General features: G+C 43.1%; 1 protein-coding gene and 1 pseudogene across 3 annotated transcripts in view; both read right to left on the bottom strand.

Moving 5' to 3' along the window:
• Positions 1–9,513: 9,513 nt before the first annotated feature.
• Positions 9,514–10,400, bottom strand: LOC119064251 (40S ribosomal protein SA-like; annotated as a pseudogene).
• Positions 10,401–11,796: 1,396 nt separating this feature from the next.
• The window catches only part of STRIP2 (striatin interacting protein 2), a 40,593-nt gene continuing 33,727 nt past the window's right edge, over positions 11,797–18,662 (bottom strand). For all 3 annotated transcript variants that reach the window (XM_037165838.2, XM_037165839.2, XM_053657067.1), the window contains exons 19-21: positions 17,356–17,460; positions 15,873–16,077; positions 11,797–14,141 (exon numbers count right to left, since the gene is read on the bottom strand). In XM_037165838.2, the coding sequence (XP_037021733.2) occupies positions 13,891–14,141; positions 15,873–16,077; positions 17,356–17,460 (561 nt within the window). In that variant the 3' untranslated portion in view covers positions 11,797–13,890. The remainder of the gene's footprint in view (positions 14,142–15,872; positions 16,078–17,355; positions 17,461–18,662) is intronic.

Below are 18,662 nucleotides of genomic sequence, written 5' to 3' on the forward strand. Positions count from 1 at the left end.
GCAGGGAACTGGCGTTGGCGTGTGCCCACTCGGCTGGGAGTCTGAGCGTGGCCACTCACTGGTTGACCTTGGAGAAGACTCCGCGATCTCTTGGAAAGTGAGATAAAGCTCTTGGGAGTTGAAGTGAGAGTAACATGGGAAAATGCTTCTAAAAAAGCCCGATACAGGCCCGGAGAGAGTAAACGCCTGAAAGTTCGCATACTCTGCATGGGATTAGAAAAGAAGGAGTCAAGTTGGTGCAGTTCTGCTTCCAAATTTGCATGTTCATCCCGGCAGCTTCCTCTCTGTAGGGAAGGCTACAGTTTGGAAACAGGACCTTCATTCTTTTTCCCCTTTTTTTTTTTTAATCCTCACCTGAGGACAGGTGATTTTAGTGATTAAAATCTCTAATGATTTTAGAGAAAGGAGAAGGGAAGGAAAGAGAGAGAGAGGAGAGAGAGAGACATTGATTGCCTCTCCGACACTTCCTGACCTGGAACCAAACCCACAACCTAGCATCAACCTGTGACCTTTCTGTGTATGGACAACACTCCAGCCAACTGAGGCACACCCGCCAGGGCTCTTTTTCCTTTTTAAATGACTTTCCCCCTTTTATTCAACAGTTATTAATAATCCTCCATCTGCCAGACGATAGGTTCTAGGCCACTACTTCCCTGCATGAGGCAAAGTTCTTGTTCTGAAGGGTATTTTGAGGGGGGTGGGCATATAGAAATGGAGGACATGGCAGACATTAAAAATAACAGATGTGCCCTGGCTGGTATGGCTCAGTGGATTGAATGCTGACCTGCAAACCCAAAGGTTACTGGTTCCGTCCCAGTTAGGGCACATGCTTAGGTGGCGGGCTTGGTCCCCAGTAGGGGGCGCTTCAGGAGGCAACTACATATTGATGTTTCTTTCCCTCTCTTTCTCCCTCCCCCTCTATAAAAATAAATAAAATCTTTAAAAGAATTAGATGTAACAGAGGGTATTACATTGGGTGTATTAAACTGAGGCGATGACTGAATGCTCTCCTAGATTGCTGTTTGGGGAAGACCTGAGGAGGTGATGTTCAAACTGAGATTTGGATGATCAGGAGCAGTGAACTATGTGAAGACCAGGGACAGGACATTGCAGGTGAAGGGCAGGTAGAAAAAATGGGGCCAGGAAGCAAGGGTGAGGTCCTGAAAGGCTCTGCAACCAAGAATAAGGTGTTTTGTTTGCCTTCTTTTGTTTGATGACCTGGCTTCCAAAAGGGAAGTACATAGAACAGTGTTTATGCTCTCATAATTTTAAAGATTTTATTTATTTATCTTTGGAGGGGAAGGGAAGGAGAGAGGGAGAGAAATATCAATGTATGGTTGCCTCTCATGAGTCCCCTGCTGGGAACTGGCCTGCATCCCAGGCATGTGCCCTGACTGGGAATCGAACCTCATTCCTTTGGTTCTCAGGCCCAAGCTCAATCCAGTGAGCTACATCAGCCAGGGCTGTTCTCCTAATTTTTTTCCCTAGGCATTCATCAATAAAGCAAGGCAGTTGTAGCTACTTTTAACTTTTCTGGTAGGTTTTTCATGATGCCCTATGCCCTTCATATGGAAATTCTCCTGCCCTCTGCATTTGCTTTCTCCTCTGGGGCCCTCCCTTAATCCCTGGATGTCACAACTCTCAGTTACCAGGGTCACTCCCAAATCTATTTCAGCCCTTTAAAGATTTCATTTGTCTTTAGAAGAGGAGAGAAGGGAGAGAGGGAGGGAGAAACATCAACGTATGGTTGCCTCTCCTGCATCCCCCGGACTGGGAATCGAACCTCGAGTTCTCAGGCTGCACTCAATCCACTGAGCTGCACCAGCCAGGGTTCAGCCCTTCTTTTCTTGAATGCCAGACAGGAGGTCTTGAGCCCTGCTCCAGATTTTAAAATTCAGTTGTGTCAAAGTACATCAGCGGTCAGAAGTGACACGGAGTACATGGGGCGGGGGCGGGGGGAGGACCGAATCTGCCCAGGGTTCAGAGGGAACCGGACAGCGACAGGAACACCTGCATCTTGATGGTGGCGGTCGGCTGGCCGTGCAACCTTCCTGGCTCAGCACAAAATGAAAACGTGGGGAAGCAGGAAATAAAAATGCCAGTAAAGGTACTAAATTATAAAACTTTTTCCTGTGGCGTCTATGAACCTATCATGCTGTTATGTTGGTTTTGTTTTGCTCCTTAATGTTGCATTTCCCTAGGGGACGAGGACACTCCCCTTTCCACGGGCTTCCACCCCACTGCCGCCCCAAAGAGGCAGCGCCACCTCTGCTGGGCTGTACTTAGTACCCAGATGCTGGTGGGTGAGATACTCGTGTCATCCCTGAATGTGCTGGGGTGCAGCCGTGCTCTGCCCCGGGACCTGGGTGCCAGCCTACCCCTGAGGAGGGGGTGGGGATAGAAAGGGTGGGTGTCAGGGTTAGGGGGCTGGGGGTGACCGATGAGACTCAGGAGTACATACTCCAGACCCCTCCCCCCAACACAATGCACTGTCCCATTGGACTTCATGTACAAAACAGAAATTCAAAGGTAAACTGAGAATTTCAAGACTGTGAACTCAAGAGCGTTAACACCCAAGCCCAGGAACCTTCTGACAGTAGCACTCTGTGTTACTGCTGAACCTGTACAGGTGTATATATTTGTCGAAATTCATTGTACACTTCAAATGATTGCCTTTTGTTACACAATGATTATACCTCCATGAAGTGTAGCTCTTAGGAACCTAAATCCTACCATATTAAAAATCAAACACTCCTCCTATCCAAATTTCATTGAGGACAATGGCATTGGCAGCCATCTTGGACCTGACTATGAACTGGTCACCTCGGAAGCCTCCCTCACTCTGACCCCGTTCAGAGCGCATCCTCACCCACGCCTGCTCGAGCCACCTCCTGATTATGGGCTGTGAGTGATGCCACCGGTGCCTCATCCCCCAGGCTCAAACCTGCCAGTGTGCCCTCTGCTCCTGGTCAAGCCCTAGCCCCCCGATTCCCACCCCGTCGTTCCCCAGGTCCCCACCCACATTCAGGTCTCCGCCAGCCCTGCTGTGCCAGGCTTCTGTACCCCAGCCCGGTATTCTTTCTAAAGCACACATAGGGTCATGTCTCACCCACTTTCAAAAACTCTTAATGACTACCATATTTTTCGGACTAAAAGACTCACCTAGGATTTAGAGGAAAATAGGGAAAAAGTTTTTGAAGCAAAAATGTCGTAAAATATTTAATAACATAAATAACATAATATTTCACCAATGTAAATGTAAACAGAACTCAACAGCATTAACAACTATTATTCCTCCCTAATTGAGGAGGGGGTGCGTCTTATAGTTAAAAAAAACATGGTGTTTCCTAGAACGTTAACTCCTTGGCGTGGTATTGATGGGCTTTGAAAAATCATGCCTCAGTCTGCTTTTCTAGCTTAATTCACTCTCACAGCCCTACAGACCTTATTTTTGCCACACTCTCAGTCTCTGGGATTTGCTGCATGGTCGCACCTCTCAGCCTTTGCTTTATACACTTCACCCCCAATGCCTTCTCCCCCTCACCTGTCATTAGGCCTATTCACCCTTCAAGGCCCCATGCAAATTGCACGGTCTCTGCGGGCTCATTAGTCACGGCCCACCTTTGTGCCCATGCAGGTCAGCCGAGTGCTCTGGCGTAGAAATACTCTGACTTGTCTCCTCTTATCCACGGTGGGTGACCTCTTTCAGGTTCATCTTTATATGCCAGCGCAGTAGTGATAGACGTTAAGGGAATGCTTTTCATGATTCAGTGGGAAGTATTATCACCTTCATTCTGCCAAGCCCAGCAATTTCTTCGTTGCCATTGACCTTTGAAGCCAAGTTAATGTTGCCCCTGACCCCATTCTGCAGAGTCTCCGTACTTGTTTCTGAGACGTGTGTCATGCCCCTTGCTCACTCAGTCACCTAACTTGTCTCTCCTGCGCTCCATGTGTTGGCTCATCTCAAAGTCCAGTCCTCGGCCCTTTGCCATTTTCCCTGTGTCTCCTGAGGGAAACACATGACTATCTAATAGCATCAGTTATCACCTCCCTTGGAATGACACAGTGTCTATAGTGGAATAATGGCCTCCATCTGCACTCCGGTCCTCAGGCCTCGTTACTCCCTGGACCTCGGGCATCTCGCCCTCATGTCAGCCTCTCTTAGTTTCCCCAGTTGGTGGCGAAACTGCCCTTCCATCTTCCTGCCCTTTGTCACCTCTGACTCACCTGTCTCCATCACCAAGGCTCGTGCCTCCTTGGGAAATTCTTACATACTGATTCCTTGATTGACATCTTCACCACTTCAGACTAGATGTCATTTTATACGCAAATAATAGCATGGAAGGAGCACAGGCAGCAGGCAGTGTGCTAAGCACGATGGCATTATTGCTTCCCTACGACCCATACAGAATTTCCGTTAAGCTCTCCAAGGTGCCCATGAGGTCAGAGAGTAAGTAACTTGCCCTCGTTCTCATAGCAGAGCCAAAGCCAGTTCTGTCCTTCTGTCCAGCCTGTGATTAGTTAAACAGCAGAATTATTCAGGAAAGTGCCCTGGACTTGAGGCCAGAAGGTGTGGGTTCAAGTTTTGAGTCACTACTTATTTGTTAGGCAATTTTTTAAGCTTCACTTTCTTCCCTTGGGTTGCTGTAAAGCTGATGTGATAGAATGCATGTGAAAACACATTGTAAGTTCAAGTTGTTTCCAGGCCTTCCTTAAGATAAAATTGGGGGGTGGGTAGGAAATGGAATGGGGAGAGGTACCAATTTTCAGTTATAAGATGAATAAGGTCTGAGGATCTTAACTATATCATGGTGACTATTGTTGATAATATTGTATTGTATGATTGAAATTTGCTTTGAGTGGAACTTAAATGTTCTAACCAAAAAATAAACAAGTAAATGAGACGATGGATGTGTTAACTCTATTTTTGGAATCCTTGTTTTTTCTTAAATATTTTATTTACTTATTTTTAGAGAGAGGGGAAGGGAAGGAGAAAGAGTGGGAGAGAAACATCAGTGTGTGGTTGCCTCTCATGTGTCTCCTACTGGGGACCTGGCCTGCAACCCAGGCATGTGCCCTGACTGGGAATTGAACTGGTAACCCTTTGCTTCACAGCAAAGGTAACCGTGCTCCATCCACTGAGCTACACCAGCCAGGGCTATTTGTGGAATCCATTCACAACATAAATGAATGTTAAATCATGTTATACACTTTAAATACAGGGTCCGGCACAAATAAGACATGTTTTTTGTTACAAAATCATAAGCATGTAATTCTGTAACATAACAATATCACACTCAAGCACACCATATGGCATTTAGGGTAAAATGTTCAAAATAAAACTATGAATTATCACACCCATATTATTATCCTGCCAACCACACTCAAGCAGGCCTTACTTCTGCCGGACCCTGTACAGTACAGTTTCGTCAATTATACCTCCCTAAAGCTGAAAAAAAATGTAAAACACAAGAAAGCATGCTTTGTGAGTGGACAGGGAAGACATAAAGTGAATGATCTGGTGACGACTGGAACAACCTCAGTGGGAGCACCCTTTCCCACTGACCAAATGGATCTTCTGTCTTTGCCCTGGAGAGAGCCTTAGCATTGACCTTGAGGGGAGGTGCGTGAGGGCTGCTGAGGTGTACGGCTGAGAAGCAGCCCTTGTTAGAACACAAGAGCACAGGTTACTGTTAGAATCACAATATTATTGACAGCATATGCATTTTCTTAAATACCCGTCCACACCCTGACCGGCGTGGCTCAGTGGGTTGGGCATCGTCCTGCAAAGCGAAATGTTGCCGGTTTGATTCCTGGTCAGAGCACATGCCTGGGTTGCAGGTTCGGTCCCTCAGGAGTCGTGCAAGGAACAACAGATTGATGTGTCTCTCACTCATCGATATTTCTCTCCCTCTCTTTCTTTCTCCCTCCCTGCTCTCTAAAAATAAATAAATACAAACTTCTTTAAAAATGTAAAAAAATTAAAACCAGTCCACGTAAGAATCACTTAACATTTAGGACCAAAGAACTCTCTATTCTACAAGAACTAAACAAATCTTCCTGTAAAAACTGGAAGATGATGCTAAATTTAGATAACTATTCAAACTCACATCCAAGTAGCACTAGTTAATTTTATCTGTTTATAGATACACATCCTTATGTCTTCTTTATTAATAGTAACATTAACTGTGCTGTTCTTTTAAAAAATGTAACATTACCGGAATAGAAGCATGCATTTTTAGAATACCCAAATTCAGAATATTCTACCACTATCTTAGAAGTTCCATTTAAAATTTTCTGTTTTCTACTTTTCACCCTGGTAGTGTCTTCCTCCCTCTCTTTTTCCTTCCTTCTCCTCTTTTCATTAAGTTCAACGGTATGGCACTGCACTCACTTCACTCATTATAGTCCTAATATTGTAGAGGAAACTACAAAAAATGTCCTTTGAAGGTAATTTCCTCTGCTCAGCCCTCAGGGTCCTAGCAGGGAGAACCTTGGGGTGCAGTAGCCCCAACTGGGGCAGGCTCAGAAGAAATCACCCAGGGCAGGGGTGGCCAGCAAACTCAGTAAATATTTTAGGCTTTGAGGGCCTCATGTCCTCTTGCAAGTACACAATTCTGCTATTGCGGCACGAAGGCATTTATAGATACCACATAAATGAATGAACATGCTGTGTTCCAATAAAGCTATTCTGGAAACTCAGATTTAAATTTCATCAAATTGTCATGTGTCATAAAATATTTTTCTTCAATGGATTTTTCCTCAAGCATTTAAGAATGTAAAAATCATTCTTAGCTGGTGGGCTCTATAAAAAGTGTTGGTGGGCTGGATTTGGCCTGTGGGCTGTAGTTTGCTGATCTCTGATCTAGAGAATTGTTCTTTTGCCCCTACTGGGGACCTGGCCTGCAACCTAGGCATGTGCCCTGACTGGGAATTGAACCAGCAACCTTTCATTTTGTGGGGTGATGCCCAACCCACTGAGCCACACCTGTTAGGATGCAAGCATTATTTTAAGCTCTATATGCATATTGACTCATTTAATCCTTACAGTTCTAGAAGGTCGGTAGTATTATCCCATTTTACAGATGGGAAGTCTTAGATACAGAGAAGTAAAAGAGCCTGTCCATTATCACGCAGCAATAGTCAGAGCCTGGATACAGTAAATCACCAAGTTGGGCCCAGCGCTCTCACTCAATCTGATACATTGTGGCTCTTCTGGGTAGAACATCTCACTTCCTGTGGTGAAGACATATTTTCACAGGCATCCACATGGAGGATTTTTGTCACGCCAGCTCCATTAAGCATGTGAACAAAAAGTTCCAGCATGTTTCCAGTAATGTTTCCATTTGAAGGCAAGGGGACAGATGGCACTGTCTTATTTAGTAAGGAAGTCACTGTCATCAAAGGTGTTTGAACAGAGGTGGGATGACTTCTGCCTTCTTGCAATTCCTTAGAAAGATTTTGGCTATTTTTTATAAAATAAAAAGTATAAAGGAGAGGACGGTCTGCACCCCTCCCCACCGCCCACTCGGGCACAATCTCATTACGCTCACAGGGCCTGGGAGTGTGAAAGGCCAGACCTGCCGGCAGGAGGTTTGTGCCTCAGACGGCTGTGGCCTGTTGCTATGAGAACTGAGCGAATCTGCCTCAGCCTCACCCATCACACACACACACACACACACACACCCCCCACACACACACACACACCACACAACACACACACACCCCCATTCTTCCTGTCTCTGGCTTCTAACCTTTCTTCCTAGCTGAAAACTATTTGCAAGCAGTATTAGGGAAGAATTATTTAATTATTTATTATGTTGAATGAACAGTCACATAAGAGTAGTGATATAGAAAGGTTAGATCTCCAGGATAAATGACTTTTTTTTTTTTTTTAAAAGCAAGTATAGCACAAAATATATTGTGCTCCTGCTTGTGTAAAAAAAAAATATGATAGTGTGGACTTCTGAAGAACGAGGTGGGGATCTGGGGTGGGAGGTTACAGTTTTCCTAGTGAAGTCTAAAAACTTATTTGAATTTTTACATTTTGATTCTTACCCCAAGTATCCGTACATGTGTATTCTTCAACTTCACACCTTTCTTCCTCATGTCAAAGTCTACCCAAGCCTGAAACTCTTTTTTTACTTGAATCTCTTTTGACTACGTCCATAACCACACACATTGTACAAATAAAGTAACTTCCTCCGGGTCTCTCCTTACACCTCCAGTAGTGATGGAGGGAGAGCACATACATCGATATTGCTGTTTACCAGTGGATTGAATGGTGTGGTCCCCCCAAATAATGTTTGTGTCCTCCTTTTCCCTGGAACCTGTGAATATTACCTCATATGGTAAAGGATGTAATTATCTTGAGAAGAGGAGCTTATTCTCATGGGCCCTAAATTCAGTCAGAAGTATCGTTATAAGAGAGAGGCAAAGAGAGTTTTGAGAGAGAAGAGGGGGAAGCAGTGTAACCGTGGAGGCAGAAGTTGGGGTGATGTGCAAGCCAAGGAAAGCCTGCAGCCTCAGAAGCTGGAAGAGGCGAGGAATGGATTCTCCCCTAGAGCCTCTGGGCGGAGCGCAGTCCTGCTGACACCTGGATTTCAGACTTCTGGCCTCCAGAACTGTGAGGAAATCCATTTCTCTTGGTTAAAGCCACTCGGCTTCTTGTAACTTGTTACAGCAGCCCTTGGAAATTAGTACAGGGGAAAAAAGGTGCAACTAATAGCTAAAGTTAAGTTTGTAGATTCCATAAATGCTCATGGTTGTTCTGGCCTAAATGATACCATAAGTTGACTGTACCGAGGTGCTTAATTCCGCAGTCGACACTTAGTTGTTATTATAGAAACTAGAAGTCATAGGTTCTTGTCAGTGAACATGTTAGGGGCTGGAAAAGCGCCTGGGAGATGCTTTTAAAGCAGTTCTCACAGTGGACGGAGATTGGCCTAGATGACCTCAGATCCCTTTCAATTTAAGAATATACTCCCAGAGAAAATTTTGCTTCCAAATATTGAGGCTCACCAATTTAAGGATATTAGACTAGCCAAACGTTTAGAAAACACATTCACCTGGAAAAGATGTTTGAAGGTGTAAGGTACTCAGGACTTAACCTTCCGTAAACTTTCCAGACCAGGAATCTTGAAGGAATACCAGGTCACTTTCCACTACTGAAAATTCACTAGTGGAAAAATAAGTAAAATAAGGTAACTCATGTGTTTTCCAAAAATTACCAATTAGGACTTACGCCAACATTTCTAAAAGTGTCGGCGTGTTGTCGCCAATATAAACAGAGCTTTGATCTCTCCCTTTGTTCTGCCCTATGGGAGACATTACACATTTCCTCATATTGTTAAATTGCCAACTCATTAATAGCTCAGTGTTGAGATCATAAAGGAGGTAAATTATTCTCTTCACTACCACTATAATCTTTTTTTTTAATGGGCTCACCTTTTAGAAAGTTTGTTTTCCATCATCCTTGTTTCCATTCTGTTTAAGAGTCTGTGGAAGAACAGCTTAAGACGACTCAGTGACTATTCCTACCCATCCAGGGGCCTGCGCACTGGGGATCGCAGACCAGTCTCCAGCGGCAGGCCGAGCGCCACTTGTGTTCAGTAGGAAACTGCCCAACAGACACGGAGGGCGCCTGCGCCTTCAGACGTGGCTGTGACCTCCGGCTGCGCAGCGGTGAACTCGGGAGCCGGAGCCGTCCATTCCCCCTGAAATTCCTCCTTGGTCACGCAGCCTTTTCAGCAGCCGCCTGCTCTTCCTTTTCAATTTCTTCAGGATCTCTGGAGAAGTAGAAAGCAGACACGACCTCTCATGGGTGTTCACAGATGGTGCTACGCATGTGCAGTACTTCCCAGGCCGGCATCCACATCAGACCCACTGAGTAATTCCCATTTGTTGCAAGAAATGCTAATGTCCACATAGCGCAGAGTCTGTGTCACACAGAGCAGTGGTGGGCAGGCTAACATAAGGGGCCACAGTGAGAGGCTGGTGGTCGGCCCTCAGCTCAGTAACCACCATCAATAAGTCTTAGCCCCCAGAAGCCTGGATCTGGTCAGTGGAGGTGCCAGGAGTGAAGAGGTCCGCAGTGGGGGCGGGGGGGGGGGGGCTCCAGCAGCAGACGCCAGCTTCCTGCACGGCTTGCTGGGCAGTGTTCCTGGACCATATGACTCTGCCACTGGCGAGGTTTTCAATGGCAGCAAGGGCACGAGCTGCCAGCAGAAGCTTCTCCCAGGTTCTCTTCAGATTTATGATGTAGATGCCATCACTTTTCCTTTTGTGATGACCTGCTCCATTTGGAAGTCAAGATCGGTGCCTCCTAAGTGGGTTCCTGCTGCAAGGAATTTGAGGATATCCTCCTCCTCCAAGTACAGGCCAAAAAGGACTCTGGACATGGTGAAAGTTTCCCTTCGTTATGTGCGAGAACAACGCTGTGAAGCCCCTCTCTGGGTAGTGCGGAAAGCTGCTAGTATGTACATTTTCTTTGGTAAAGGAAATGAGAAGGCAGGGGAGGCCCAACGGAAGACAGTGGTTATAATATATAATTACATCGTGCCATAGCCATATTTACTCTGAAAGTTTTGATGTCTCTCATGTTGAAAAGCATCATACAAAAATGATTTTACATACTTTACAAAATATGTATTTAAATATGTATTAAACACATGTAAGGTAGTATTAGCTGCTATAGAACCTGCTGGTATTTTATAAATGTTTATAGCTAAGTTTTATATTTTGTAAAATGTTATTTTGTTACCGAAAACATTCTCATCACACTAATAAAGAAAAATCTAGGCAGAACAGGTGGTTAATTGGCTATGTCCAGTATTTCTGAAGTAGTGGCTGGATTTTCTTAGCCTCTGAAAATCACCCTGAACACACACTTAACACCGGAATTCCCAGAGTTCCAAGAGCCTGGATGTTAAGGTGGTTACTTAGCTTGGTAATTATAGCATTGATGAGATCAAGGTCATGAATTTGATTATTGTATGAACCAGCATCATTTTTATGAACCTCAGCTACATTCTTAATCTCAGCTAGCTTTATTGTAAATATGGGTCATCTCAAGAAGGACTAGAGGAAAGAATTAAAACTCTCCACAACTACTTGAGGGAGAAACAAAACACTTGTCTGTAGGATTATCTTTATGTAAGTGACTACTGTCAGACAGAGGAGCTGGGGAGAGCTGTGGGTTGAGGGAAGTCAGGAACGCCAAAACCGAAAATATCAGTATGAAGCCCTGAAATGGGTGGTTTCAAAATCTCACTGAAAATCTGTCAAAATTCTTAAGAACATCTAAGGAAGTCCCACCACCAGTCTTAAGAGGTCCCTGGAGGCCGCAGTGACTCTGTGCCAATGGCAGTCTGGTTGCAGCTGGTTCCCTGGAGGTGAAGTGTGCCTCTCTGGCCCGATGGCTGGCTCGTCCATGTGAACTGCTTTAGGCCAATGGAATATGGGCAATTTGACTCATGCCACATCCAAGCAGGGGCTTTAAATGTGTTTGCATGGTATGGTTTGGTCTCTTGCTCCCGCCCTTTACTGAGAACAGCATGCCACAGGGAGGGGCTGTTCCACCCACCTGGTGCCAGGAGATGTGCGGGGCACAGCCGGTCTAGTGGAGTCGGGCGGAGCTACAGTTGATCCCCGGACCCACGAACAAGAAATAAAGGTTTGTCATAAGATGTCTCCAGATTTTATATACCCATCCTCTTCAATTATATTCGTCCTTTCTATACCTAATATGTCTCTAAGATTCTCTTGTGCTGAAGAATTTAAAGGCCAGTTTCTAGCTCCAGTTCAATTTTCTTTTTATTAAAGTGCTTCAGTAAATAAAGTGTTATCAACAATCAACACAAACTTTCCTGACATACAAATAAAAATCCTCTACTTAATGAATCACTCGAACAATATTCTTCTATGAAGTAACAGTGATTGCCATTGGAAGGTGACCAATCTGAATTTATTCCTAACCACACACATGGGTTCTCAAATGGGGATATTCAGTCTTAACCTATGGGGCTGACTGTCAACACCTGAATAGTAGTTCCAGCGAGTCAGTGGAAAAATGATGTGATTTGAAACTAATCACTTATCCTTGGTGCTGCAATTTCTCCATCTGCACTGAGGATTAATCTTCCCTTAGAGAAGATTAGTAAGAAACTATGAAATGTTAAGGTTTTTCGTACTTCCAGGCCTCAGAAAGCATTCACGTGCATATTTCTAAAAGGTCAACTTATTTGTTCTTGACATAAATTAAATACTATATGGCTTTAAAAGAAATAGATTAATGACTGCTCTTTCCTTGAAAGTTATCTTTTTACTTAAATCACATTAAGATTATAGATTAATAGCATTCATACATGATATGCTCAGTAAACTTTGATAAAATTTATAAATTATTTTAAGAAATTTCTTCTATTACATATTTACATGACCTTTCCATAAAAACAGAAATCCCTGCTACCCTAAATGCACAAAGAGGTGGAACCCAAGTTTTCATTAGTTTTGATATAGTTCCTCTGGATATGGCTTGTAACTTAATCATGACTTCCACACGATACCACGGTTGACAAAGGACAGAGTATAAGTACACCAATTTTGAATATACCTTCTGGCATAATTAAAGTGGCTTGTTGCAGTCAGAAAAACAATCCAGTAGTGTCTACACTGGGGGTGGGGGACTTAAAATTATAAAAGCTTGAAAATATAGATGACAATTGTGGGAACAGAAGAGAAATGAAATAATTCTGACTGAATCAGAAACTTTTCTAAAACCCTTGTTTCTGGGGGGAAGTATGTGATTCTGCTATAAAAGAAGTTTAAAGAGGTTAGTGCATCAACTCATACTTTCAAAGAAATCTGCAATACTTTTAGGTGGAAATAGTATTGCTAAATTTTTGCATGCCACTCTGAAACCAGTAACAAAGAAAATTAATCATTAATCAACATAGGAGCAGAAAAATGGTCAGCTATCTTGTTCAATAATCGATCATGAACACAAATGGACACACCATTATCAATAAATAAAACCATCTGTAGCTAACTGGTCATTTAAAAAATAAGTTGGATGAAAATAATGATTTTCTGCAGTAGTACTCAGTCATTTTAAGACGAAGGTAGTTTCAGAAAAAACATGGAACCACCTTAGGGTATGCCTGACCATTTCACACTGGTTGTGGCAGGACACTCCGTGCCCTGCACTGAGGATGCAAGGAAATCACTTTCACACTGAACATACACCTCCGAGGGACTAAAGGAAGAACACTTTCTAACACGCGCCTTTCTCTAACATGCAGTATTTAGGTAACAGTAAATCATCATTTTTCACAAAGAAGATGCAGATGCTCCAAAATCATCTTAGAGCTAATGATTGTAGAAAGAGGTGTCAAAATTTTAAATTTAAAATATGGACTTAATTTCAAAGTTGGTTTTGCCAAATCTCTGCTTAAGTCCTAGGAATCCAGGGGAAGCAAGATGTCCTCCCTCTTCTGTGACATGCACCTCCCACGACTGTGATGAATGCCACGGGCCAAATGCCATCATAAACTCGTTTGCACTCCTGGGGCCAGTAAAGCCGAGGCTAGTTCCAGGGAACACTCAAGCAAGGGGCAGTCCCATGAAAGAGCCTGTCAAAGACCAGCAAGAGATTTCCAAGGCCACCCGGCACCCAAATGACCCGAGTAAGTTCATCATTTCTTGGGGACTCAGGATCCTATCCTTGCAGTATCTCTGGGTACAATAGCCCCCAGAATGCCCTTGGACTGGGCCAGCTCTCCCCTGGACAAGCACTTCTGGAGCTGGAAACAGAGGCTGAATGAGCAGGGTAGGCAGAGCACCATTTATTGGAGCCAACCCCCATCTATCAGACGGTTTGTTGACAAGAGCTTAGTGATTCTGGAGCAGCTCTTCCCAACAGATGGGCTGTGAAAACACCTCTCTTTCCAGCCAGATCTCATATGAATAGTGGAAATCCTCAGGCAGATCCAGCCTCTGCCCCAGCACACTCTGCAAGCAGTTATCCACAGGTGAAAATTCAGAGTCCTGAGGTCTGTCATATCGGCGGCTATTAAAAGCCTCAATGTTGGCTCTCAAGGTGCATTCCTCTGCTTGGAAGTCCCACGGCCTAGCATCGATGTCTGTGATGGGAAGAGAGAAACAGACCAAGTACACAGTTCAAGACGCGGTTCTCCTTAACACACAGCATGAGCTGAAATAATTTTAGGGCTGTATAAATGTAACTACTCCTTAACTGTTAAGGAGTTGAAATTACATTCGGCCTTTGGAAGGCAACCTCGAGGCCCATGTGGCCCCCGGTGAAAATGAGTTTGACACCCCTGGCCTATAGGGTACCAACAATGGAATGGCTCAGAACTTCCTTTTCTGTAAAAAGCAATGTAAAAAGTAAATAACATTCTGCCACTCGGGTTTAAAAAATACACACGTGCCCACACACATAAACTTACACACACAGACTGTCCTTAGGAGGGTGGTCTAGAAACTGATAAGTGATCACCACTGAGAAGGAAATGAGGGTCCCGAGGGAGGCAGGCTTCTTTTATTCTATTTCCTTTTCATTATTTCACTTTCTTCTTTGTTATATGTATGGTAAAAGTCCTCACTTAACATCACCAAAAGGTTCTGTGACTTTAAGTGACACAATTTTGCCACAGGTTAATTGATATAAATGAGAGTTAAGTTCCAAAGACGTCTCATCAATATTATAATGAAACATTGAACAAAATGATGTTATTTGAGGACCTGTGATTATATTTTCAAAATGGCAACTCAGTTCCCTTTCTTGAGCTTTCCTCGGAGCCGGGAGGCTCCCGTTGGAGCAGAATCGCCAGCTCTCAAGGAATGTGCAGAGGCAGGAAGGGGTACAACAGAGAATCAGAATGAACCGATTAGTAAAGATTCTTCCTGACTTCCTAGGACCTCCCCCAGCACGTGATAAATCTGTGCCAGTTTAGATTAATATATTAGATTAAGGCTTCCATGGAGGTAAAAACAGAAAACAGATAATCTACGTCGTTTTTATTCCACGTAGACTCTTGTTTCAGGGACAGAGGTCGTATTTCTCGGATCTCTCATCCCCACACTCAGCGGTTCATCCTAAGGAAGTGCCGTTAGGGCTTCGGCTCATGATGGCAGCATAACAGAAGTGCCATTTGCAGAATAAAACATTTTCATGGTTTAAAACTCTGTAAGAATTCAAGTAGTTAATTGTGCTTTCTGTCTAATATTAGAGAGAGAGGAAAGGAGAGAGGGAGAAAGAGAGAGAGAGACATCAGTGGGTTGTCTCCCAAACACGCCCGACCAGGGACCAAGCCAGCAGCCTCAATAAGCGCTCTAACTGGGGATTGAACCCGCGACCTTTTGGTATATGGAATGACGCTAGAACCACCTGCGCTACCTGGCCAGGGCCAATTTGCTTTCATTTTAACAAAATGTATATTTATACATAGAGAAAAAAATCTGGAAGAGTATACAATAGGATGTTAACAGTGGCAATCTTTGGGTTATACGAATATGGAGTAAAAATAATAATGTCAAAAATGTTTGCTTATTTGTATTTTCGAATTGCTTTGTAAAATATAAGGTTATTTTAATTTTAAAAATCTCTTGGAGAAACCTGTCATTTAAAGAAATGTTTTGGAAAGGGGGTAATTACCCCTCAATTGACTTGTTTACTAAAATGCATTTTCATAGGGCAGGGGGTACGTGCTGGATTGGGGCAGCACCTTAAAGTTTGCTGTATCAGCACCTAATTTATAAGCATGTATTTTCTCATCCAAAATATGTAACAATTCACATCACAAGAGCAGAGACAAATGTTTGTTAGTTTTGTGTAAGTCGAGAGCACTCACCGTTCCCGTAAGCCCAGTCATCATTCATGCGGTGGCGCACTTTCTGGTAAATGGCCGACATGGTTTTCATGTTGCTTTTCCTCCACTGGCGCCCCAGGTACTTGGTCTGTATTTTTAGCAGCTTCAGGACGTAAAGTTGCAGCATGGCCTGTTTGACCTTTAGGGCCCGCTTTAAGATTGGAGCAGATTTGAACACCACTAGCATCTGCCCGTTTAAAGAGGGGTGAAAGTGGAGAGATAAAAATCTAGTTACTTGGAATTTCCAACTCATAGACAGATTAAGCTAAACCTGGCTGGCCTCAAATTACCCTGGGGAGCTTTTAGAAAAATCTGCAGTCCGGGCTCTGCTTAGATTTAGTCTTCAAGAACACAGAGGAACCACTCTATTTATATTTCACAATTAAAAGTTTCTAATATTTATAATGCATGATATAAAGTGCAACAAATTTTGCCGACCACACATCTTATTTCCACTATTAGCAGTTTCTTTCTTTTCTTTTTTTAAAAGATTTTATTTATTTATTTTTAGAGTGGGGAAGGGAAGAAGAGAGGGAGAGAAACATCAGTGTGTGGTTGCCTCTAACACCCTGTACTGGTGACCTGGTCTGCAACCCTGGGCACATGCCCTGACTGGGAATTGAACTGGCAACTCTGGTTCTCAGGCTGGCATTTAATACACTGAGCTACACCAGCCAGGGCCACTGTTAGCAGTTTCTTATGTGTCTTCTGAGGGTAATTCTAAGTATGCATTTATTACTTTTATTAACAACAATAGCCAACTACATATCCTGTGATACCGTTCTATACCTTGTTTTTAAAAAGTAATATATCTCACCCTGGCCAGGTAGCTCAAATGGTTAGAGCATTGTTCAAACACCTTGAGGTTGTGGGTTTGATTCCTGGTCAGGGCACATACAAGAATGAATCAATAAATGCATAAATATGTGTAACAACATATTGATATGTGTGTTTCTCTCTCCCTTCTTCTCCCTCTAAAGTCAGTAAATAAATTTTAAAAAGAAACAATTATTTTAAAAAAATACCTTGAAAATTAATTCATATTGGTATAGAGCTGTCTTACTCATTTTAACTGTATAATATGCTAAGGATGTACCATAAGTTATTTAACCAATTGGTACCATATTAATGAGTATTTAGGTCGTTCCCAATTTTCCATAATTAATAACAAACTGAAGTGAATAATCTTAGTCCTGTATCATTTGGGATTCGTGACTATAATCCCAATAACACTGCTAACTTCTACCGGAGCTGCAGTGAGGGAGAGTCCATATTCAGCTCTCTGAAAAGAAATGTAAGTAATTATCTCATATAGAATAAATGTCCAGAATCGGGAGGGGTTAATCATTATGTAGTACCCAGTGTCTATCTATAGAGCCTGCAAAGCAGGAAGTCCACAAATATTAACCGAAGATTTAAAAAATTCAGTCTGACGGACACCTCCATCATCCGAATCCCCACTCACCATGGTTCTGGAATGCTTCCATTTGGTCAGTTTATTGAGCAGCCTCAGAAGGTTGATGCAGGAAAAGAGGTTCCTCCAGCAGAACTGGTTGTTGTCTCCAGCTTCCTGTAATAAGGCGTGTCCATCATTATGTCAACACTTAGAAGGCTTTTATTTACACAGATGCCTGGACATCACTGTTGGTCAGTTTAGAGGAGGCCTTCCATACAAAATGCTACCTCCTGACCATCCTGCTTTTCACACACTGAGGCCTTAAACATGCAATATCTTTAATCTGAAAATACAGAGCTGCCAACCCTGGAAGACTCTGTACGTCGAACAAGAACTGGTTAGAAAGTTGATACAAGAACATAGGAACTTCATTCAAGCAAGCTTTCTTGTGTAGCTTTCTAATTTAGGATCAGAGCAGAGACGATAGAATTCTACCCCCATATACTTTGCACTTATATAAGCTATGCTTGTAACTGCTAGGAGTTATTCTGGTAGATTTCAAACTGTCGGATGGATGTGCTATTCATTATGGCTGGATTTTTAAAATCAACCTCCACCCTCCTTTATCAAACCATATTGCAGTACATCGCTTCAATCGCCGGCACGGAAGAAAAAATGGCAGATGGTTCATTCTAACCAGGTGTTTCTCTTGTATGTTTCTTGATATCTTGTGAGCGCCCAACAGATATAACAGATGGATGTCAGGTTAGAAACAGGTATGTACTCATAGAAACATCATTCAGGGAAAAAATAAAGAGTCCTTATGGATTTGGGGGCCTGTCAACACATACTGGCGACAGAAGCTGTGTAAATCAACGAGTGTGCATGGTGACCAAACCAACATCTTGGAAATTCCTCGTGTCCACACAGCGACAGGAGAATGCAGGAGTAGGAGATGTATAGATGGGAACTGCCGTCTAGTGGATGGAAAATTTTCCCTCTTTTCTCTAATTTGTAGCAAGACAGGAATACATGTAATGTGGACTGAACATCCAAGATTTTCGAGAGTACTAGGTTTAACCCAAGATATAAATAAGACTAAGAGTTTAACAGTTTTAACTTTTTAGAAATATTATTTAGAAAAAAAGTTCTCCTTCCTGTAGTAAATGTTCAGTATTGTGTTTCGAATGAGTCCCAGGAGAACCACCTATTTCTTTTTAAGGGAAACTTCCACGGGAGTTTCCACTCTAGTCCATCAGCTAGTCTGGTTGCTCAAAACAGACCACGTTCTGTCGATGCTACATCTTGTGTGGCTAACAAAGGAGACGGACTTTTAAACATTAATTTTTTTAAAAGAAGCAGAGGAAACAAACAAA

The sequence above is a fragment of the Artibeus jamaicensis genome, unplaced genomic scaffold (assembly GCF_021234435.1).
Source record: "Artibeus jamaicensis isolate MK-2021 breed Jamaican fruit bat unplaced genomic scaffold, CSHL_Jam_final scaffold_3307, whole genome shotgun sequence".
NCBI classification, from domain to species: Eukaryota; Metazoa; Chordata; class Mammalia; order Chiroptera; family Phyllostomidae; genus Artibeus; species Artibeus jamaicensis.